The 21,568-nt window shown below is 35.9% G+C and overlaps 1 protein-coding gene across 1 annotated transcript in view; it reads right to left on the bottom strand.

Annotated features, from left to right (window-relative positions):
- csmd2 (CUB and Sushi multiple domains 2) overlaps window positions 1-21,568 on the bottom strand; it is a 194,854-nt gene that overhangs the window by 123,605 nt on the left and 49,681 nt on the right. The window contains exon 4 of the mRNA XM_087787555.1: window positions 3,818-4,012. Within this exon, the coding sequence (XP_087643681.1) occupies window positions 3,818-4,012 (195 nt within the window). The remainder of the gene's footprint in view (window positions 1-3,817; window positions 4,013-21,568) is intronic.

Raw genomic sequence — 21,568 nt, 5'->3', positions numbered from 1 at the left:
AACATCTTAAGACCTTTCTATTTGTGCAGGCTTTTCCTTGAATTTCTCGAACTCCTGTGTTGTTCTCTGTGTTGTCTTGATCTTTGAAGTATGTACTGTTTTTGAGTATTGTTTTGATTGTTAAAGCGCTTTGTGACCCTGGTCTCGAAAAGCGCTATATAAATATATATTACTTACTTACTTACTTACTTAAAAGTCTTAACAGTCTGATCAAATGAATGACAAGGATAGACTATGAGAGCAGACGTATCTGTTTGGTAAAACATTTGCCTTTTTAATTTTCCTTTTTTGGGGGATTTTCTACTGAATTCATAAAGTATATATCTGTTACTTTTTTTGGTTGATTTAAACTAAATAAATTGAAGTAGCAAGACAATATTCTGTATAGTGAAATATATATATCCTCTTATTTCTTTAGTAAGTAGTCAAACTAGTGCCTCTTTTATTCCGTTGATATTCTATGGAATCATGTTAATAATATTTACAACTTGGCAACTTTGAGAAAAGCAGGGATAAGCACACTGCTTTATAACGCCTCATCAGTCTATGACCGGTAAAGAGCTTTCAGAGTATTTGGGAAGATAGTTCATAATTTTGAAACAGTCAGATTGAAGTAATATAAAGATTTAATTAATCATGATCAACATGATCAGCATATACGGCCATGATATTTTGGTGATTTTTGTCTTTCAATTAAAATAGTTCACAAAAGCCTAAAATGTTGTTGTTGTGTTTTACACCGTTTGATATTTGTGTGAACATTTACCCTTTTTAAAATACGTTTTGATAGCTTTGTTAATCTTGGTATCTTGGTAACGTAATGGTTAGTCCATTTTTGTTTAATTATTAATACCAGAACAACCAAAACATTGCTGTTGTTGGGCATGGGTAGGAGATGACCTTTTTTCGAAAACCCAAATTACCTGCAAAGACTGAATGAAAAGTTAAATTATGCAGTAGGATTCCGTCCAACACCTCTGTAAGTTTCCTGCCCGGCTTTACACTTGAGTATCTTGTACCAGTGTTTTTTGGGCAAATAAATAATATTTATATTCGGTGGAAGTTTACGAAAAAGAAAAAAGCAATCATATGTAAGACTTTGCTTGGACCTTACTACTTAATACTCACAAGAACAGCAGATTAAAAGATTGTATTAATAGATTGAAATCCAAAACTACAATGAATTGAACATGGTGAAAACAAACCTCGACACTAAATTATTTATGCTTTTTGCTTAAACATAATTTGTAACAGTGATGAAGAGACCATCCAATCAAAATAGAATAGAATTACCATCGTCATGAATACATGAATCTTATAAATAATAAATAATATAATATACAGTAATACAATGTTAATATAATAATGAATAATGAATAATTAAATGCATCTCCTGTGTGGTTTATCTGGTTTAAATTGTTCAAATGATTGTCAAAAAACACATAAGAAGACACTTCATTCTTTAACATTTCACATTCAAACAGATTTGTTCAGACCAATTTGTGTTTCATAAGTAAACACTAAGTGTCGTGTTCTTTCCATCGCCTGACTAATGTATGTGGGTGTTAGGATGATTTATCAACCATGTCTGTCTATAGAACACTTTGCTACACCTTAACTATGCTCATATACAAGTCAATTTACCTTTAATAAGTGATAAGGTTGACATTTGTATTTATTCATATTATTAATTAATAGTCTCTAATAGGATTATAGGGCTTCTTCAAGGACTAGAGATTTTATTCAATATAAAAAAAATATGATACAATAGATAAATAACGTTTGCATATTAAGCTTGATTTTATTATTTGGAATTGGATTGTTTGAACTCCTCTAACAACAGCCACTGTATAACATGTAGAACACATGTGGAGATTGAATTGCCCATCACGGATATAGTGGTTATTGTAAACTTCATTTCCAGGTCACATATGTGTGTGTACTGAATATGACACAACCATTTAGTGGCTATTATCTGTTGCGTATTGACTGAATGAATATGTGTTTTACCAAGACAGTGCCGCTGAAAACATTAATGACAGAGTAAGAGCCTGTACAGCCTTGCTTCACGCCACTGTTGTGTCTGTCCAGTATGAATGCTCTAGCTAGAATAAATCCTACAGTGAACCATTCATGAGGAATCGTGTTAACTTGATTCAGACAGCACACACAGGCAGGTGTCATCACTGCAGGGTTCTTGCCAACTGTGAGAAAGGACAACTGGCAAACAACCCCGACTAGGCGGAAACACATGATGTCCTGTCGTGTTAAATAAGATGCCAGGGTAACCTCCGGCACATGCTAATGAGGAACATGTAGAATGTTGATTCAACGAGTATGTAATTGCCATGGGGATACGCTTATTTTGTAGTCTACCTTACAGTCCTTCTGAAATTCGGAAATTCACACTTATCCAAAAGGATTGAAGTGTTGCATTCTACTGTATATCTGGCCTGTGCAACGTGGCTCGTTGACTGTAAATTCTTCATTTATAATTATAACTAGGTAGAAGTACTTGTTTTAAGATACCACACATTAACATGTTTTTGTATATGCTACTCTTACTTTTCTGACTCCCTACAGGTTTCGAATGTTTAAAGTTAATTACATTCTATTTAAGTTCTCCTCTTTCTAAAATCTCAGCGAACGAGAGGTTACAAGACTGAAGCCCATTATGAGGTAATAATGGTCTTTACTCCTCCTCCAGCCAGCTGTAATCAGACCCCGCTTTGATTATACAACGAGCCCCTTGGAGGTGGAGACTTGCGTGATTGATGACATGTGGCAACAAACCTCAACAAATGTTTGACCAATCACAGCAAAGTGGGTGTGGTTATGGTAAAAAAGATTTAATCTCCAGAAAAAACAGATCAATTAAGTGGGTGGGGCTTAATAACATTTTCCAATGTAAATATGTATTAAATAAAGTTTTATGAAAACAGACACACACTGATGAAAGATACAATGAAACATTATACAATGATGGCATAATTCTAAAAACTCCTTTTCATGGTATATTTATTTTTTCTATACTGTTAACCATCATGTTAAGGATATTTTTATTAAATAATTATTAATAATTATTATTTATAAGTCTAGACAGCACATTCTCTCTCTCACACAACATCAGGCGGAAACATCAATATTTTCTTTGTTCTGAGAGTTAAAAAGAAAATCAAAAACATACATCTTCCTCTCCTAACGCAATATAGTAAATTTAGTACATATTCTTATCCTCTGTTATCTGAAGAGAACCCTACAGTTATTAATCAGAGGATGCAGACAGATAAATCTTTTTTTGGAAAGGATATTAACTAATTAGAATCATCCGTCCCCATTAAAACGCAGTCGGGACTTAAACATGAATCCATGGTAAAGTCGAAAGCCATTTTGTTGTAGAGAATGTGGAGCACATTGAACAATTGCCTTTTAGTTCTACGTGGGTGGGCAAAAAAAAAAAAAAAAACCTCATGTCAACAGAAAGGTTTTGAGACGCAGATTTAAATGGGAGTTTTGAATAGCTTGGTGGAATCACCTTTTAAAAGTTTTGCATTAGCCAACATTAGCCCACAGTTTGCTATTGCAAAACATTCATACTTTGGACGGTTAAATGAAGAATAGCATATATTCCTCCTCTTATTTCTCATATTATTATTATAAAGAATAACAAAAATCAACAGTTTTTTTTATGTTTTTGTTACTTAATTTATAACTTTTGTATGTCATACAATAGTTCATTACTGTAAGAGAATAAGGAAAATTTCTACTAAACTAAATCCTTTAAAGTTTTTCTATTTCTATGACTGGTCAAGCTCACCTCTGCAGTAAGGGAGGGGGAAATCCCACGCAGCTGTGCCTGCTGAAGTGGCGAGGCAGGACAAGGTGGTGTGTCCCTCCAGCACGTAGCCCTGGCTGCAGCCGTAGCGGATTTTGTCGCCGATGTTGAACGTGGAGCCCTGCTGGTGGCCATTCAGCAGCTGGCCCGGATTACCACAAGTGTAGCTGGGCAAAGCTGCGGAAACAGAAAACACATGGTCACGTTACACATGTCTTGTATACACTCTCTCACAATGTTGCCAGAAGTTCACCTCCAGTAACACTAACACATGGAAAGTAAACTCAAATATTGTAAATATAATACTTTTCACATAATTTTGGATTATAATAATGATAAATCAAGCACGGCAACAAAAATGTATTTGTTTCACTGAAAATCTAGCTTCAAGATGAGGAATATAAATGGTTGAAAAACGAATTTTAAACGACAATTAAATAAGCCTAAATATTTATTTTTGGGGCCATTTTCCAGACATAGAGAGTTACAGTCAAGAAGAAGACTTGCAAGAGTCAGGGTTTAAATTATCAGGACTGCATTGGGAGTTAAACAGGACATGGTTGAAGATTAAATTAAAGGGGTAGCTCTTGTGGAACAGTATGAAGTAGGCCAGATGGTTTGCCATGTAGTGAGAAGATGCAGTAATTGTCAGTATTAGAGTGCTTGAGAGGGAAGTGCAGGATAAAATAATAAATGGAAGATAACCTTTGAAGTTTACAGATCTGAGAAAGAGGCCACAAAGTGACTGGGGAAGATGCAAAACATTGATTTAAGGGGAAGAGGTTGACTTGCTTTAGATAAAAGGCAAGATAATCCTTTATTAGTCCTGAGTGGACATTCCAGACACAATGGGAGAAGATGATAATCAAAATACAGTCAATAAAAAGAAAATATCTTTAGCAAAACTGTTCTCAATAGTCCTAAACTTGACATACAAACTGTATGTTTGATCTGATGTAAAAGCAAAAGTCATTTTTATAACATACTCTATAAACTACTCTTGGCTCACTTAAAGCCGAACAGAATTGTCCAGATATTATTAAAGATTAACATTTTCTTTCTTTTAAATAATAACCACCATTGCCTTGTGAGGCCAATTTATTGTCGTCTCCGATCAGCACTCGTTCGTTATATTTCATCCATCCGGAATCTCTGGACCTTTACCCAGCTGACAGCACAATTCCTGCATTGACGTAAGCCAGGTAAGGTTGTGAGACATCTGGTAGGAATGTCGTGTGGCTGTACGCTCAGGTTGCGTGTGTTACAGGGAACTGGACTGACACAACAAGACAGTTTAGGGGATTATATCCTCGCAATGCCTGGAAACATTTCTGTATGCCTCAGGCCGAGAGAAGTTTGGTGCTCCCTGCTGACATCTCCCAGCAATGGATAAGTGGCTAAGGAAGAGATTAGAGGGAGGGAAAAGGACTTAAGGCAAAACTCATTTTGAGTTTGAAAATGCTTGTTTTTCTCAAGTCACGCTTGTTTTCATCCTACTTAGTCAGGTGCATCAATGCTTTCCCAAAGCAACAAGGTCAGCTCGATCTCAAAACTGTGTCCAATTCAGCTGTGAAAAAATATTGATTGATTCTCCTCATTTAGTAAGCAAGGTCGTGGTAACTTGTATCATACATAATACTTCCCAAATACCAAACTTTTTTCTTTCTCCAAAACATAATTGCCATGTCTCTTTTCGTTCAATATTTTTTTGTTGACCGAGATCCTCAGACTGGTCGATTGTATACAGTATATCCTGGCCTAAAACCGATATAATATTTGCTCTTTGAAATTGCAATATATTTTTCCAAACATCCAGGGAAGAGGCTCCTGGGATCTACTGATGTAACAAAGACACATCTAAACAGAAGGAGGGTAAAAGTGTGTTTTAAAAAACCCCAAACAACTTTAATTTGATATTTTTTCGCAGTGTTATCAGATGGATATTGCTTCTCAACTGGTTAAGATGATACAATAAGAAGGTTGGGTGTTGTCAGAACTGATACAATGATATTCACCATTAATATCCATCTATTAAAATCATCTTGTTCTTTAATTCCATCTTTAGTTTTAGTAGTAAACAAAATGAGTAGTTTCTGTGATGTGTCGATGGAGGGAATCAAAACGTTGATTAAATCGGCAAAGTAAACCCAGTTACCAGCTGCACCAGTCTGCCACTGGTCGATAGAATCTTTTATATTATTCATTTGATCTTGACCCAGATTTCTCAGCTACAACTCACATTTGATTCTAGTTGTTGAAGATCAAAAATAAACCCTGCAAAACATCCCTAAAAAATGATGCTAACAACTTCACAATTTAAGACATCACAGAAGATAAACTGTGTCTGTCGCTACTACAGAGAAGACACCATAAAATAATAATAAGTCAATCTAAATTACCTCCCATAACAAACGCTACAAGTACACGCGAACAAAACCGGACAAAAAAAGATTTAATAACAGAAAAATCATCCTGCAAAGTAAAAGAAGTCGGTGGAATGAAGAGTTCAGAAGAAAGAATGACACACGATTTAAATGCTCCACTGCGCCAAATCCTTTATTTTGAACAGCTCAAATGTGTTATTAAAGTCTCCTTCTCCATCACAACTGAATTAGCATAAACACAAGGACAGCGTCTGGTAGCGCATTAGCTGCAGCGATGAAAGATTTAAAGAATCTGTGCCAGTGCAACAGCTCATCCCTGATGGGTTACATATAGTGCTCTAATATTAAAAAGGACATTTAAACAATTGAAACTATTCGTTTAAGTGGGTGGAGAACTGTTTGACAGCTCCTTTCAAACAGTACTGTGATGTTTTTCTAGTATAATGGACCCTAAATGATCCTATAATTAGATACCAATACCATAAAGAAATATTAAGTAACATTTTACATTATTTACACTATTTTTTCATTGTTTGTTTAATAATGGGTTTAATTCGAAGAGTTACTCGCACGGAGAAACTCTGACCATAATTGAAGAAACAATTTAATCGTACACAACTTTGATATATGGCTTAAGTGACAAGAGAGTTTTTGAAGTGATGATGAAAGAAATATGTTTTATCTTTGTTCATAAATGTTTGTATTGCATTTAGCAATGGCAAAGGAATGTTTTTATGGAATTGACAACACTTTCTGATATGCGGTATTTTTTTCTTATTACAGATTGTTGCCTAAAGAAAAAATGTGGGTAGTTTTTTCCATTCAGATGAATAATACTGCGATATCCAGCTTTTGGAGGATTGTCATGTTACCCGATAAATATACCTCAGAGTAAATAAAAAAAAAACATTTGCTTGTAACGTGATACTTAAACTCTGACAAGTATTATATAGATCTCAAAAAGGTCCACATGAAAGTTGGTCATTTTCCCCAAAAAATAATTTGTTTTGTGGGGGGTTATGACTTTAAGTTATCTTTCTACATCGTTAACAGAAACTTGAGAATCCTTCTTGGTAATGATCTTTATTTGCTTAAATACAGCATTTATTAACCATATTGGTGGTCTTCTCTGTTCATCGATTTCCAATCCAGGATTTCCACCATCCCTTGGTCAACTGTGTTCTAGATACTTAAATATCAAGGGAAACAGAAACAAAAACATACAGGAACAACATCACCTAGAGCTTTTTACAAACCAGAAAGCATCATATAACTTTTCAAGGGATTAAAAAATACATTGTTGGGCGTTTTTTAAAATGGAATTCATGCAAAGGAATTACAGGTACACAGAGCCTTGCACTGTGTACTTTAAACCGATTTATCACAATCTATTCTATTTACTCCTGAGGGCACCTACACTAAACGCATATAAACAAGCTTGCAAGGAATAGAAAAGAAACCCACACACACTCTCTCACACACGAGAGCTTAAGAGAAACAATGAGAAAGCAATTTTGAAAAATGGCTAAGACGACCATACATTACTCTCCATTAATTTCCTTCCTGGAATGCACTTTCATTTATCAGAAATTTCCCACAAATTATTACCCAAGCTGCAGCACTTAGTGGCATCTGTTTAACAAACAGCAAGATTCCTTCCCTTCACCAACTTTTTTTTCTTTCTTATCACTCCAGTCTGGGAGGTGGCAGCCTCATACGACCGGTCGAATAAAAGCAGCCTTTTGCTGTTTGTCCTGGCAGCTCCATAAGTCACTTGGATGGAAGACAGTGACATGGCCCGTCCCTGGAGCCCGGAGACTTTAAGCACTTCCACTGCTGAAGCGGCAAAGGATGTGCCTCGTCCGTCATTACTTGGCACTTTGCAGCACAATGGACAACAGCAGGGCATAGGAGTGTGCATAACTGTCCACATATACACACATGCTAGTGGACCATTGTCATCCATCATATTCAATTAAATAAAAAATAAGCTGTATGTGTTTTGAGGGGACATCAAGCAAAAAATATGGCATAAATAAGATGGAAAATCTCTCTCTTTTTAAGCAGCTCTATGAGATTTTAAGTCGAGCGAAGCCAGTGGACTAAAGTGGTAGTGTTTAGCCCGACGGTATACTACATTTCCCATGAGCACTTGCTAAACGTTACAAAAGTTGCCATGTCCTGGTTTGCAGCAGTTGGACCAATTTACTGTTTCCAGACTTCCATTGGCTGAATGAAGGATGGATATCGATGAGGTAATGAATATGAAATATGATATGCATTATGATGGCTTTGTAACATAACTTTAACTCTAACGATTTTATACCGTAATTCTGGATTTTAGATTTCTTTATCTGAGTAAAGTCCTGGTCAGAATTAATAATAATTATGAGATTTGTCTAAGTATGCACATACTTTAAATGCTGGAATCTCATGGTGCCAACTAGTTATAGCAATGGTCCCCAAACTACTGCATTTGGGTTTTTCTTTTATATAAATTGTATTTTTTTTGTCCACTCTCTAAGAAGCTAAGAAACCGTTAGCGCCTAAAATGTATTTCGTGACTTGTTTCTGTTAAGAACCCGGAAACCTGGCAATCTGGGAAACAATAAATGAAACAATATATTTTTTTGTTTCGCCAACCCTGTGATCGTCACACTTTTTCTGGTACAAACTAACCCCCGCCCCTAATTAGAGAAGGGAAAAGTTATGTGGCCCTCACAGGAAAAAGATTGGGGACCCATTAGTTTGAAACATGATGTGAGTTTACATTAGAATAGCTGTTAAAAGCAGTTTATTATAGAGCAGAGGGTGATGCCTAGAGGGCTCTGAAAATAAGCTTCAGTCTATCACTAATGCCAACTGTTTGGGGGTAATTAAGTTGCTATGCTTAGCCACCTGCTGTTCTGCTACATTGGAATGAAAAGGTGTTGCAGACCGACAGCGTAAACATAATTTTGAAAAATGCATACGTGATAGTTAGAAGAACCTTAAGAAAGAAGCAATAAATAAGAAGAAATAATTTCTCTTTTCAACATATCAGGATGAGTCTATCACAAGTGACGTTTAATACAAAGCTTTATCAAGCTTTATCAGCAATATTGAATATATTAGCTCAGAATTGTTGAATCAACGTTAAGACTGTTTATGTGTCGTTAAAGGTAAATTCAAGCACACGAAGGAACGGGAATTATCTGATTATTTCATTATGGTATGTTGACACATCGTGATAGATTTACTGTAATCACATCTGTATGAATTACAGAGCACGAGCACTCACAATCTAGTCCATGCAATCACTTGCTTTCTTTCCTGGACCTCTTACCTTCCTGTTCTTCCTACTATGCATTTGGGAGTGACATTGCAAGATCGATTTCAACACACAGGTGCATTAGCTCAATAAGCAGTTTCTGCTTTGTCAAGCAGCAATTCAATCAATGCCTCCTGTTCTCTTCACGTCGGCCAGGCAAAAGCTGGCAACCTCCATCACTTCTGGTTAGAGCGACTGTTGAATGCATCAATGGACTGTCTTAGCTATCCATGAGAGTAACTCCAGGCCGTGTAAACATTCTGCCCAAAACACGAAGAGGGTTGCTGAAAATTAAAGGTAGATGCAGATCGTCTGTCAGTTGACAGAACAGAGCCGTGTTTACAGAAGTGAGCAATTGCTTTGGTGTTTATCTCAAGGGAGAGCTGCTAAGTGTTTTAAATATCAAGGGATTATCAAAACGATCTGCTTCTCTGTTTAGACAAAACAAAAAAATAATCCACCAAGGCAGTTTTTTTTTTTTACCTGAAAGTGCTTTCAGTACCAAAGTTTCAATATAAAAAAAACCTTCCCTTATGTTCTTCTTGTCAAAAAATAACTAGGAAGGAGAAAATCAAATGTGATTTTTATAATAATATTAGTACATTAAAAACAGCACATTATGAACAACGATAAGATAGACGCAGTTGAATCTGTGTAGTTAATAACAGATAAATACAGTAAAATAATGAATTAACTGTAGTAAACATTATAGATCCAGTTAAGAGTTAAAAGGTGACAACATAAAAGCCTATAAAAGTGTGTTTTTAAAATAGATCAACAGGGACCTGACATGGGGATCGAAGATAAATATGTAGAGGGGGCCAGAGCCGATTGAGAATTGAAAGTAAAACTTAAAAATACATTGCAATGGGGCTTAAACTGGGGTCATGTGATGTAGTAGAAATTATTTGAAGTTGTTAAAAGCAGGACAAGACAGTTTTTTTTATTATTTGGTGGTTGAATGATAAGGATGAGTCAAGTAGGACACAGAGGTTTCTGGCTGTGGGTTTAATGTTATCTGCAAGTTGTCCAAGGGTGGTTAAATTTAATGAGCAGTATAATGAGAAGTAATTGTGGAAATCAAGCCTGTCTCTAACAAACAAACACAAACTTTAATCCTCAAAAGTTTATATACAACAATTAAAAAAATCATTGTGTGCTAACAATTGGACGGTAGTGGTCATATATTTTCCTGATGATTAAATACAAATATGTAGCAACCAGACAGTGACAGGCACAGTGGCGACTGCTGGTGTTTCAAAGAGTTAAATCTCTTATAAAGGGTAAATCAGAGTTTAATAACCATATAAACCAGGACATTTTCTTGAGTCACTAATATGCTACAGATATCTCACTTAGTAAAATTGCATTTTTTTTTATTAAAGCAGCAAAAAGTAATATTAAAAACATTTTATATGGCCCCCTGGAGTGTCAGAAAAATGCAAATGCAACATCATGTAGACTGCTTTGCTAGGTACTACATGTGTACTTCTTTACAAAACAACATAAAGGTTAACGTTGGGTTGGTTACTTGTTCCATCTTTCAGGTTACTTCAACATTTCTCAGTGTCTCTGGACCACAAAGTTATGCTTTGAAGAGCATTGTTAAAATAATAGATATCTACTACATGATTACTGGTAAAAACTAAACTTATCATTTCAAAAATATTAGAAAGAGGTGCTGATATAACAGTATGTAGTGCTGCTTTAGAGGAATGATATTAAAGTATTTTAATTAAAAAAAGGCCCGTATTACCCAAGATGACTGAGGAATTGTCTTTGAGTTTCTGTGACATCTAGTTATCAATCCAAGTTTAACATGGAATCCAACACAGTTTGACTTTTGTACTAAAAAAAAGCTTACTTGTAGAGAACTAAACGCATTTTCAGTTTAACACTAATTATTGGTATTTTTCAGAGCCCAAAAGATGGTACCAATTTCTTGGAACAGCTTTCCTATTGAAGTGCGCCACCTAAGGCAGAGGCCTTAAAATAGGCCTCTGCTTCATGAAGTTTCACCATCCAATCACTCATCATGTATGGATCCTTCCACGAGCCAAACCAAACCTTAAAATTCCTTTTTTGTAAAAATCTCATGACAACTTTCTTTAAAAACATATTATGAATTGAGTTTTGAGTCACATTAAGATTATAAAAGTGTGGTGCATTTGTATCATGGATATTTGAGTGTATTTACAAGTAAAAGAAACAGCAAGTGCAGTACATCCTCCGAAGGTAAATCAGCTTAGTGTTCATATCATCATTAGCTGCTGCCTTTCTGACAGAGTCTAATGGCTTTGCATTTACCCATTTTGTTTTCAGCTCTCAGCCTATCTGTACTCTCTATGTTGCCTTGGAAACAGTAATGGCCCGCCCAGAGAGGAGTTTGCACACATATATTGTCAATATATAAATGCTCTTCTTTTGGGCTGTGGTTATGAAACCAGCTTGTACTTTTCTTTTTCAGTAAATAGATTCAAGTCACTATAAGAAAAGAAAATTATTTTAGACACATGGGGAAAAAGAAAAGTCATTCAGTGGGGTCAATGCTCTACAATCAATTACCCATGTTTCTTTCAACACAGTTTTGTTACCTGACTTGTACAGAGTATAGAGCCTCAATGCCTTGATGAAGTAAAGGCACATTGGAAAGACTGATCAATATCTTTATTTAACCTTCGCGTCTCCTTTCAATCGCTTCCCGTCCTCCTTTTTTCCTCTGTCCTTATCTGCACGACAGTGATGCACAGGAAAACCGCTATCAATGACACATCACATCTAATAAAACAGAGAAAACCCCCCAAAACCAAGTCAAACTTTACTTCTAGATATTATCTCCTTCAGATATTATGTCTACAAACAGCATTAAAACTCACAGCTCGATATATATCCATCTCACCCAAACCCGACCACTAGTGCCAAGAACAATAAATAAATCCTCAGGCAGGGGAAACACAGAGAGTTCTTTGGGGTACAAACATATACGATCAATCATCTTGTATACGCACACAGTCAGTTGTTTGTCCCTTTTCTGGAGCTTGACATTTTACAGAGATTAACATTTATGACAGAAATAGATTTTTTTACACATGGGGCCAGAAAGAAATATTTGCTCTTGAGCAATGACATACTCTGGGTTAATTGGATGAAAATAAGAGCTTTCGTTTGGTACGAAAATCCCAGGATGTAATACTCAGACAAATCAATGACATAAAACATTGAAAGCCTGTTAAATTAATTTATAACAACTTTTTTTTTTCAGAGTTTCAGAAACTCAAAGTTTAGCCTTACCTTTCCACCGCTAGTGCCAGAAAAAGAGAGAAAACAAGATACTTTCTGCAATTACTTTAAACTTTCTACATCAAACTAGGAGGTTCAAATGCTTATCTTGGCAGCTTCTCCATCCAAGTGAAACCTATGTAGAAGCAGAATAAGACACATCTTAGACTAAAACGATGGCCTATTAACTTATCATGAAGCAGTATCTTTCCACTAGGTGGCACTCTCTGCTTCATATGCGGTTGCTTGCCACAGCTATTCCATTTTACTATGTCCCAGTTTGGAAAATGAACAATAAACATATAACTTCAGGTTATCAAGACAATTAGAAGAGTTTAGAGGAAGACTTTACTAGCCCTAAAATGTTTCAAAATATTTTGTGCAAGCGTCTTACGCATGAGTAAAGTGATTCTTGCTTAACCCAAATTCCTTGTGCTGTATGCTTGGCTTCACAAGCTAAATTAAGCTGTCATGCCATTCTTATGGTTCTGTTTTTTCTTGTTTTGTTTTTTTTTTCGTGGGGGACCTTGTGCCTCATTTGTCTATATGACAGCTGGCTGTGTGGTGCGGTTTATTTTTAAGATAGAAGAAGACTCAGTTGACTTCTGTAATGCATAAAACATTCACAAGCTATGCAGATAAGACAGAAATGTGGCAGCCTGCCAACAAATACTTTTTCTTGACAACATTAAAACCATTTAAAAATATATATATAATTCTCGTTTTCCATTATTTTATTTTGTTATTATTTTGGTTTAGCAACAAGAATGATTGGCATGACTGTGTCTATCTGAAGCCCATGCCACATGCTTATCATGATTGTTAAATTCCCTGTGTGAGGTCCTTCAGTTTTAGATTGTAAACTAGCTTTACAAAGCAGTTGATTGCAGAGCAGAGACCGCTATCTAGTTGGCTCTGAAAAAAAGGATACTGCTTTATGAAGCTTTGTGTCAATCACTACATGAAAGGTGTCCACGAAGTATCATCAAAGTGTTCCCATCTCAAATGGTTTTGCTCAATGTCTACTGAAAGCTCGGTTACCCTGCACTGAAACAATTAGTTCTTTGGACACTAATTAAAGTTTTCTCACTATAAGGTGAGAGTAGAAATGTACAAAGGACAGTACAGACTCAACAGATACATATGTGAAAGAATCAAGATATTATTAATTACAGACTTTTATGGTTCCTTTCATGCCCAATATACTATACAATGTACCCTGGTCTGTGAAAGGCACGTTACAAATAAAACTTACTTACTTAGACATTTTCAGAGCCCACTAGATGTGACTCTCAGCTCTTAGATGTAATGCTTTAAACACCTACCACGATGCTAGCACTGCTTTTATCGCTAAGTTGGTTGCATGGTCAACCACTTCCCTCTAATAGCCCTACAATTTGTACATGTTTTGATCGGTTGACACAAGACATTGAAAAACCTAATGTCTAGAAAAGAATGAAAACTGTCAACCACCATGTTAAGTGTTTCTTTTCTATTAAAAAGGAACTAGGCAATTAAGTAAAGGGAGAAATGAGGAGATCCCTGGGTAAAAAAAGGAACATGTGCAAGAGAAGACAATACTGATGTCATATGCATTTCCCAAAATAATCACATTCACCAGCTCCTGACGCTGAATGTCAGCTTATTCCCAGACCTGGCCTCATTAAACCGAAAAGAAGCTTTGAATCAAGTCATCATGGAGAGCGAGGTGATGGGCAAAATAAAGCAGGTGTTCCTGTGAGACACAATATTGCAGGAAATACAGCAAAAGTCAAACAGAACAAAATCTCGTTTCTGCAACAGTGTTTTCATCTTCAGTAAGTCGAAAACATGAGTGTGAGAGCTTGTTTTAAAGACTGTGTCAAATTCTAGGTTATAAACTGTAACATATACTGTATATATATATATATATATATACTGTATATATACAGTATATGTAAATAAATGTTTGCAAGCATTTTAAAATCCAACTGATGTTCCCTCTTTCATGCCATTTCTGTCAAATGTCTGTTCCTGGAAATTGTTTAAACATTTCTCAAAACTTTCCAATGTACCCAGGCCAAAGTAAAAATCATACACACAAAAATAAAACATATACAATTTTGAATATATACTAAGTTAAGGCTAATTAGGTGTCTCTTAATTAACAAATTCTGACAAGGGAGTAAAACATGTTCGCTATGTGTTAATATGTAATCCCCTCCAAATTAACTGCACCACTAGGGAGAAAGTCCTTGTCACCAATTTCCAGTCACCTATTGATGATACTATATATCATCGCACTTTGCTAATACAATATCCAATTTCCTTCTTAAACATATTTAAAAAAAATATTTGAATGCTCTGTTTTATAAAGATTTTTGTAATACATCCTTTAGCACATAACTATTGGACACCTCTATGATCTAACTAAACTATTTCATTTTTTAAAGATACTTTTTATGGCAAATTGACCTAACTCAGAAAACTTTTTTTTTTATGTTATTGTTTACTTGTGGCTTTATGGTTTCACTTATTATTTGTATGTTTTGATATTCAACTATACAATCTTATTTTTCTTCTAATTGTGTACTGACACTGGTTATTTCTGCTAGTATTATTATTAGTATTATTAATAGTATTATTAATATACAAATACCATAAACATACATTTAATTTAGCATGTAATGCAACATTTAATGAACAGAGATGCAACCTTTTTTTTCTTTTACACTCTTTGCAGAATGTTGAACATATTGAGGGATTAATTTTGACAGAAAAGAATATCTGTCTTAAATGACCTATGACATTCTCAGACTTTGAATATGCCGTAATTAATGAAATGTGTTTTGAGTAAAGTGAATGGGCGCTGCCAAATCAATACCCCCCGCCTGAAAGATAGCAGCGAATTAGAGCATTGCTCCCGATATGATTGAACACAGCAGCCAACCAGGACCAGTTGGTTGGTATGAATTAAAGCGACAAGAGAGAATGCATCGGTTACTGTTCATGCCTGTCCCCAGGTAGTTAATCATGAATGATAACATGCATAGTCGTACACACAGAGTAATCTTAATGATGTATTACATTACACAGCTACTTAACTATGAATGTGGACTTGAAGTTGCAGGAATTAGATGCTTCACTAATTCAGAAGTAAGTCCTTATCAAAATCAAGCTGATATAAGTGGGGATGAACAACTTGACTGTCCTACTTAGGAAAACCAATCAGCTTATGAACTAAAACATATGAATGTATATTGATATATGAATATTTATGTTTGAATCATGATCTTCATGTAGCTTAATTTTTTGGGGAATTCTTGTCACAGAAAGGTTTCCTCTTTTTTTTTAATTAATAAAATATCATCTTAAAATATTAAAGAAAATGTGTTGTTTTGAGCAAGTTTGTCTGAATAATCTGCTCCAAGTTGAATTTGGCTCAAATGGAGAAAAGGAAATGTACAATAGAATAAGGGGCTGGTAGTCAAAAGACAAAAAAACATGTTTAATAAAAATAAATCTAAGTACAAAGCATTTTTTGGAATTTTCAATTGGACAAGGACTTCATTCAGTGAATTTTTCTCAATGATGGTGTCCACGTTTACCATGTTACACACAATCAGGCTTCTTAATGCATAACAAGGTTTATGGTCCTTGAGATCAGCTTCTCTTCGGGATCTCCAAAGAAAGTCGAAGCTCAGCCTTTGTCCATGCTAATCATATTTACTCTCTTTAATCAAAGAGTAAATCATATTTACTCTCTGATTAAAATTCTAGGCTGCAATTGTTTTACAAGGAAAGAGTATTATGATTATTTTGTATTTTCTTATGGCATTTTTGCAATGACATCCGATTGACTGCCCCATTTCTTGAAACTAATCTCAGCTATTATAGGTGTATAGAATGGTGTCATGGGTCTGCCCCATTGACTACTCCCTGTTGGGAATTCTAGAAGTACTACGCAAGGGTTGGAAATAGTCTGACGAAGCTTCATGAAGCAATTTCTTGTTTTCTTAAGCTCAGTAGTTGTCACCCTCAGTATAAATGTTTCAAGCTTTTCAAAGTAATTGATTATTGTGCAGAGAGAGCCATCTAGTGGAATCTGAAAATAATGATACCGTTTCATGAAGCTTCATCAGACCATTACTACCAGGGAAGCGTCTAGGATCCAGTGTCATAAAAGGTGCTTCTCTTAATGTATAGGGATTGTTCAGTTGGGCTACACAAACATATCGTTTTTTGACACTATCCAAATGTTATAATACCATAAAGTGAGACTAGGACTATAGAATAAAATTAGTTTTTCATTACAAAAACAAATCCACAAACTTTTTTATATAATGAAAAACCAGTAAACCTAACACAATTGTCCTTTTATATAACTTGAACATTTCAATTTCAATCAATAAATAAAATATCTGTATGTGTATTGGTTGATTTTAAGAAGAGCTTAAAGGTTTTAAAACGTATATAAAACAAATACTCCTGACTAAAGGCAGAAGCAAGGGGTAGCAACAAGTCAGGAACGACCGTAGAGTGGAAAACGTTGGGAACCGTATGTCTTCTTTAAAGTGACTGACACTAGTTAAACACGCCAGAGTACATCAAGTGCAGAGCCAGCGATTGCCTTAAGCATGTGAAAATGTTATTTTTTTTCTTTTCTTTAATTGCCTTCATTAAAACAGAGCTCGGTTTCAAAAGGTGAACTCTTCTCCTTTCTTACATGGAGGTTGTTGATGGGATGAGGGGTGATGCTGGTCCTGAATTAATTACATCAAAGTCTATGATCCGCAGGGCAGGGCTGATGACATTTACAAAGAGGCCAACCGAGGCGCTTAATTAAACACTTGCACAAGGTGGCAGAATTGCTGCGTTGCTGCGGAGTTATAACACAGAAACGACATCAGCAACCTTTCCCCCCCGCCCCCCCGAAAAAAAAGAAGTTCACTCTGAGAAAGTTTGTGTATTTTGGTGACGTCCTGAGGATGCAACCTCAAGTGGAGGGGCTGTTCTTTTTCGCAGAGGATATGAGAGGCTCTGCTGCTATTTGGAGGTGGTGAGCTCACAAACTGAAAAATGCATAACTCTGAAGCTTATGTATGCAGGACTAGGCTAATCATTGTCGTCTCTGACCTGATTTCCTGTCTGTGATGTAACTCTGTTGCACTTTGGTATACATTTTTTGACCCCTTCTTCAGGCATGGCTTACACTTTACAAAGCAAAACAAGCTTTGCTAAATCAGGAGGACACAAATGTGTCAATGATCAGCACACACACACATGACTCTCCTCACACTCTGTTTTATGCACTAAAATATTGTGACATTAATGAGGTTTTTGGGGGAAATCCAATAGTTGATTTAACCTTTTATAGAAACAAAGTGAAAACACTTTTTAACTCCAGTAACAAAACAATGGGATTTATATAATAATATTTTGTTCACCAATTTATACAGATACATTTTGGCAGTTTTGGTATATATTTATAAAAAGAAAGTATAAATACATAAAAGCTTAATTTCCAGATATTCCATGCATTCAACAGCATCACTTGATATCAAAAAAGTAAATTTGTTTTAACTCTGAAATAGCTTTAGCTCTAGCTAAAATAGACAGACGTATTAATGTTGGGCTGATGAAGCTTCATTTTGCAACACCCTTATTTTCAGAGTCCACTAGATGGCACTCTGTAATCAATTGCTTTAAAAAGCTCTTCCATTGAAACAAAACCATAATTTCTTAAGCCAAATAATAGTTATGGATATTTTGTTATTACATCCAGTTTATTTATTACCTACTTCAAAAAGGACATTTTTAATTTCTTTCCAACATAACCGATTGAAAATATTCTCTGAAATTTCACTCAGTTACTAGCAATAATCAGGTACAAAAATAAATAACATGGTATTTTCTGGTTGTCTGCCCTTGTCTCATTTCATAGCTTTTAAAACTTTAATGATGTCATTCTACCACAAAGGTGACTCACCATCTTTTCTTAACTTCAACCATAGCTTCAAACCATCCCTCTTTTCCCTCCTTACATCATTATATCATGTCCATTCCTAGATCCAGTTGCTTTCCACTCTCCGCGGTGCTGATGTCTCTGTTTCTAACTCTCCCTTGTCAAGCCCAACATCTCCTCCCATCTTCGTCAGGATGTAGTGAGGGATAAAAAAAAGTCTGCATTATTTATGTTTGGAAGACACCTGAACGCCAAAACAAAAACTTGTCAGGAACGCCAAAACAAAAACAGGAATGGGAGGACAACATACATTGTTTTCAACTGCACACACACACACCTAGGTTAACCTCAACACTCAAACTAAAGAATGACAGAAAGCCCACTTCGGGAGCCTTCACAATGGGACTCCCTCGTGATGATTCAATTCCACAAAAGCGATGACACATACTCAGTAAAACACATCCTTTTTTATTTTTTATTTTAAATAATTCTTATTGTTGTTATACTGGTACCACAAGCAAAAAACACATATTTTCCTACTTTGTGTGTGTGTGGATGTGTTTGCACCACTTGAACAGAATGGATTGTTTGACATCTTTCTAGGTTATTAAAAATGCATTATTAGCTATTGTTTTTTTCACCCCCTGTTTGGCTCAATGACCTACATAAAGTCTGCAAGTATTGCTGAATATATTTCACTGTTTGGGGTACACAGTGACATAGTTGTTAGCGCTACATTGCCACAATAAGAAGGCTGTGGGTTCGCTTGCATCTTTTCTATGGGAAGTTTACTTACTTTCTTGTTTACTCTGGACTCTCCAGTTTTCTGTCCCACAGTTGTTCTGTTATTTAAGCGCTTTGCGACACTGTTCTGTGAAAAGCACTTTACAAATATAAATTACTTACTTACTTACTTACTAAAACATACAGTTGTTAATTGAGAATGTTTTAAGTGTCAGTATATGTTCGTCAGAGGGTGTTTGTGTGTGCTGCGTCCTATGTAGTGTGAAAAAGATCCAGCAGTTAACAGAATAATACTTAATGTACTCACATCATTAACTTCCGTACTTTCCGCACTATTAGGCGCACCGAATTATAAGGCGCACCTTTAATGAATGGCCTATTTTAGAACTGTTTTCATACATAGAGCGCACCATATAAGGTGCATAGAATAAAAGATACAGTCAAACGTTTGACTGGGGTTGCGTTATGCATCCACTAGATAAAGCTGTGCTAAAGGGAATGTCAACAAAACATTCAGATAAAGTCAAACTGCAAATGATGTTAAAAAGGCTTCAAGCAGCAGCGCATGAGACTGGTGTTGTGAGCAGACAAATGTTGAGCGAGCAGCAGAGAAGTTGAACGCACGTGTATGACTGGTTCAACGCGCAGTTGAGTGTACAACAACCCAGACAAACTCGCTCAAAACGGTGGCAGTAATCTTACTCTATAAATGTCCGCCATGATTTGACATGCATAGTAAATCCCATCCTGTGATGACATAATTCGGCCCACGGCTCAGTCTGCGCAGAGTCATGAAAGTGTTTGTAAACAAATCACCCACCAGGTAATGTTCATATATAAGGCGCTCCAGATTATAGGGCGCACTGTGTTTTTTTGAGAAATTTAAAGGCTTTCAAGTGCACCTTAAAATGCGGAAAATACGATAAAAAGTCAACTACAACTATGAAGTTTTGCTGTCAACTTGGATGTAAAAAGATACCATCAAGAACTTGATCGTAGGAGAAATTATCAGCTATTTTGATTTATATTACATTAGGGAACTGCACTTCACTAATTGTCAGGTGTGAAAAGGATACCTGCGCAATCGTCTACATCAGAGTCAGCTGCAGCATCCAAAGCTATGGCTCGACTAAACGGGTGACGATTGAGTTCGTGCTCCAGTTAACAGTCGTCTCAGAAGCCTGCTCTCCTCTATGACGACAGGATCCTTTCACCTGAGAATGATGCTTATCTCCAGTGAAGGACAAAAAAAAACTTGGAGCAGAGACACAACTTGCAACATCGTCTTCCCATCAAAAGAACGATGAATAAGGAGTTGGAAAAATAGTGACTAGGAAGTTTTTTTATACTGTATATACCAGAGCATATTTTCAAAGGTCTTCGTCTGCCCTGAAAAGGTCTGAAAACTTCAGGACAAGAAAAAAAATAAGCTCACAGTATTGTGTTTCTGTATTCATGACACCCTATTCTTCTTGAATAAGGGTGTGTCTTCATTAAGCGGATGGTGAAATGCTTGAAAATGATGAAGCGTTAATTAGGTGTCAGAAGTGTTAAATGGTCATCTGCAGAAGCAACTGCTTCACATTCAGGACACCACTGCTGATGCTAGAAAGAGGTTGGTGTTCTTGATAAGAAAAATAGGTTGTAGTTTCAACAAAACACATTTATTGGGGGATTTTTTGTGGCGAGCACTTGTAATTCATTCTTTTTAAATAATTTATTCTACTGATTCCCTGGCTGACCCAGTTAGAAGGAACTAGACTTGGCCTGTTGACTAGATAATAATCTCATGCAAATATTAAAGAGGATGAAAAAAATGTAAGAGGAGGCAACAACATGTTTTAAGATCAAGCATTAAAAAAATGTAAATGTAAATGCAAATGTTTTCTTCCAGAGAAATATAATAATTCCACCACTCACCATTAGCCTCCAGTTTTTTTTTATAGGTTTCAAGATTATCCGTAAAGACTTAGTCAAGAGATAGGGAAGGGAAGAGTATGCCGGTTTCCATGGAGACGGAAGACGAGAGAGTCAGAGCAATCTCGACCATTACGCAGTGTGTTGGGAAGATG

This window comes from Callionymus lyra, chromosome 3 (genome assembly GCF_982586985.1).
Source record: "Callionymus lyra chromosome 3, fCalLyr1.hap1.1, whole genome shotgun sequence".
In the NCBI taxonomy this organism is placed as follows: domain Eukaryota; kingdom Metazoa; phylum Chordata; class Actinopteri; order Syngnathiformes; family Callionymidae; genus Callionymus; species Callionymus lyra.
The sequence above is the reverse complement of the archived record's forward strand: the minus strand, read 5'-3'. Positions and strand labels throughout refer to the sequence as shown.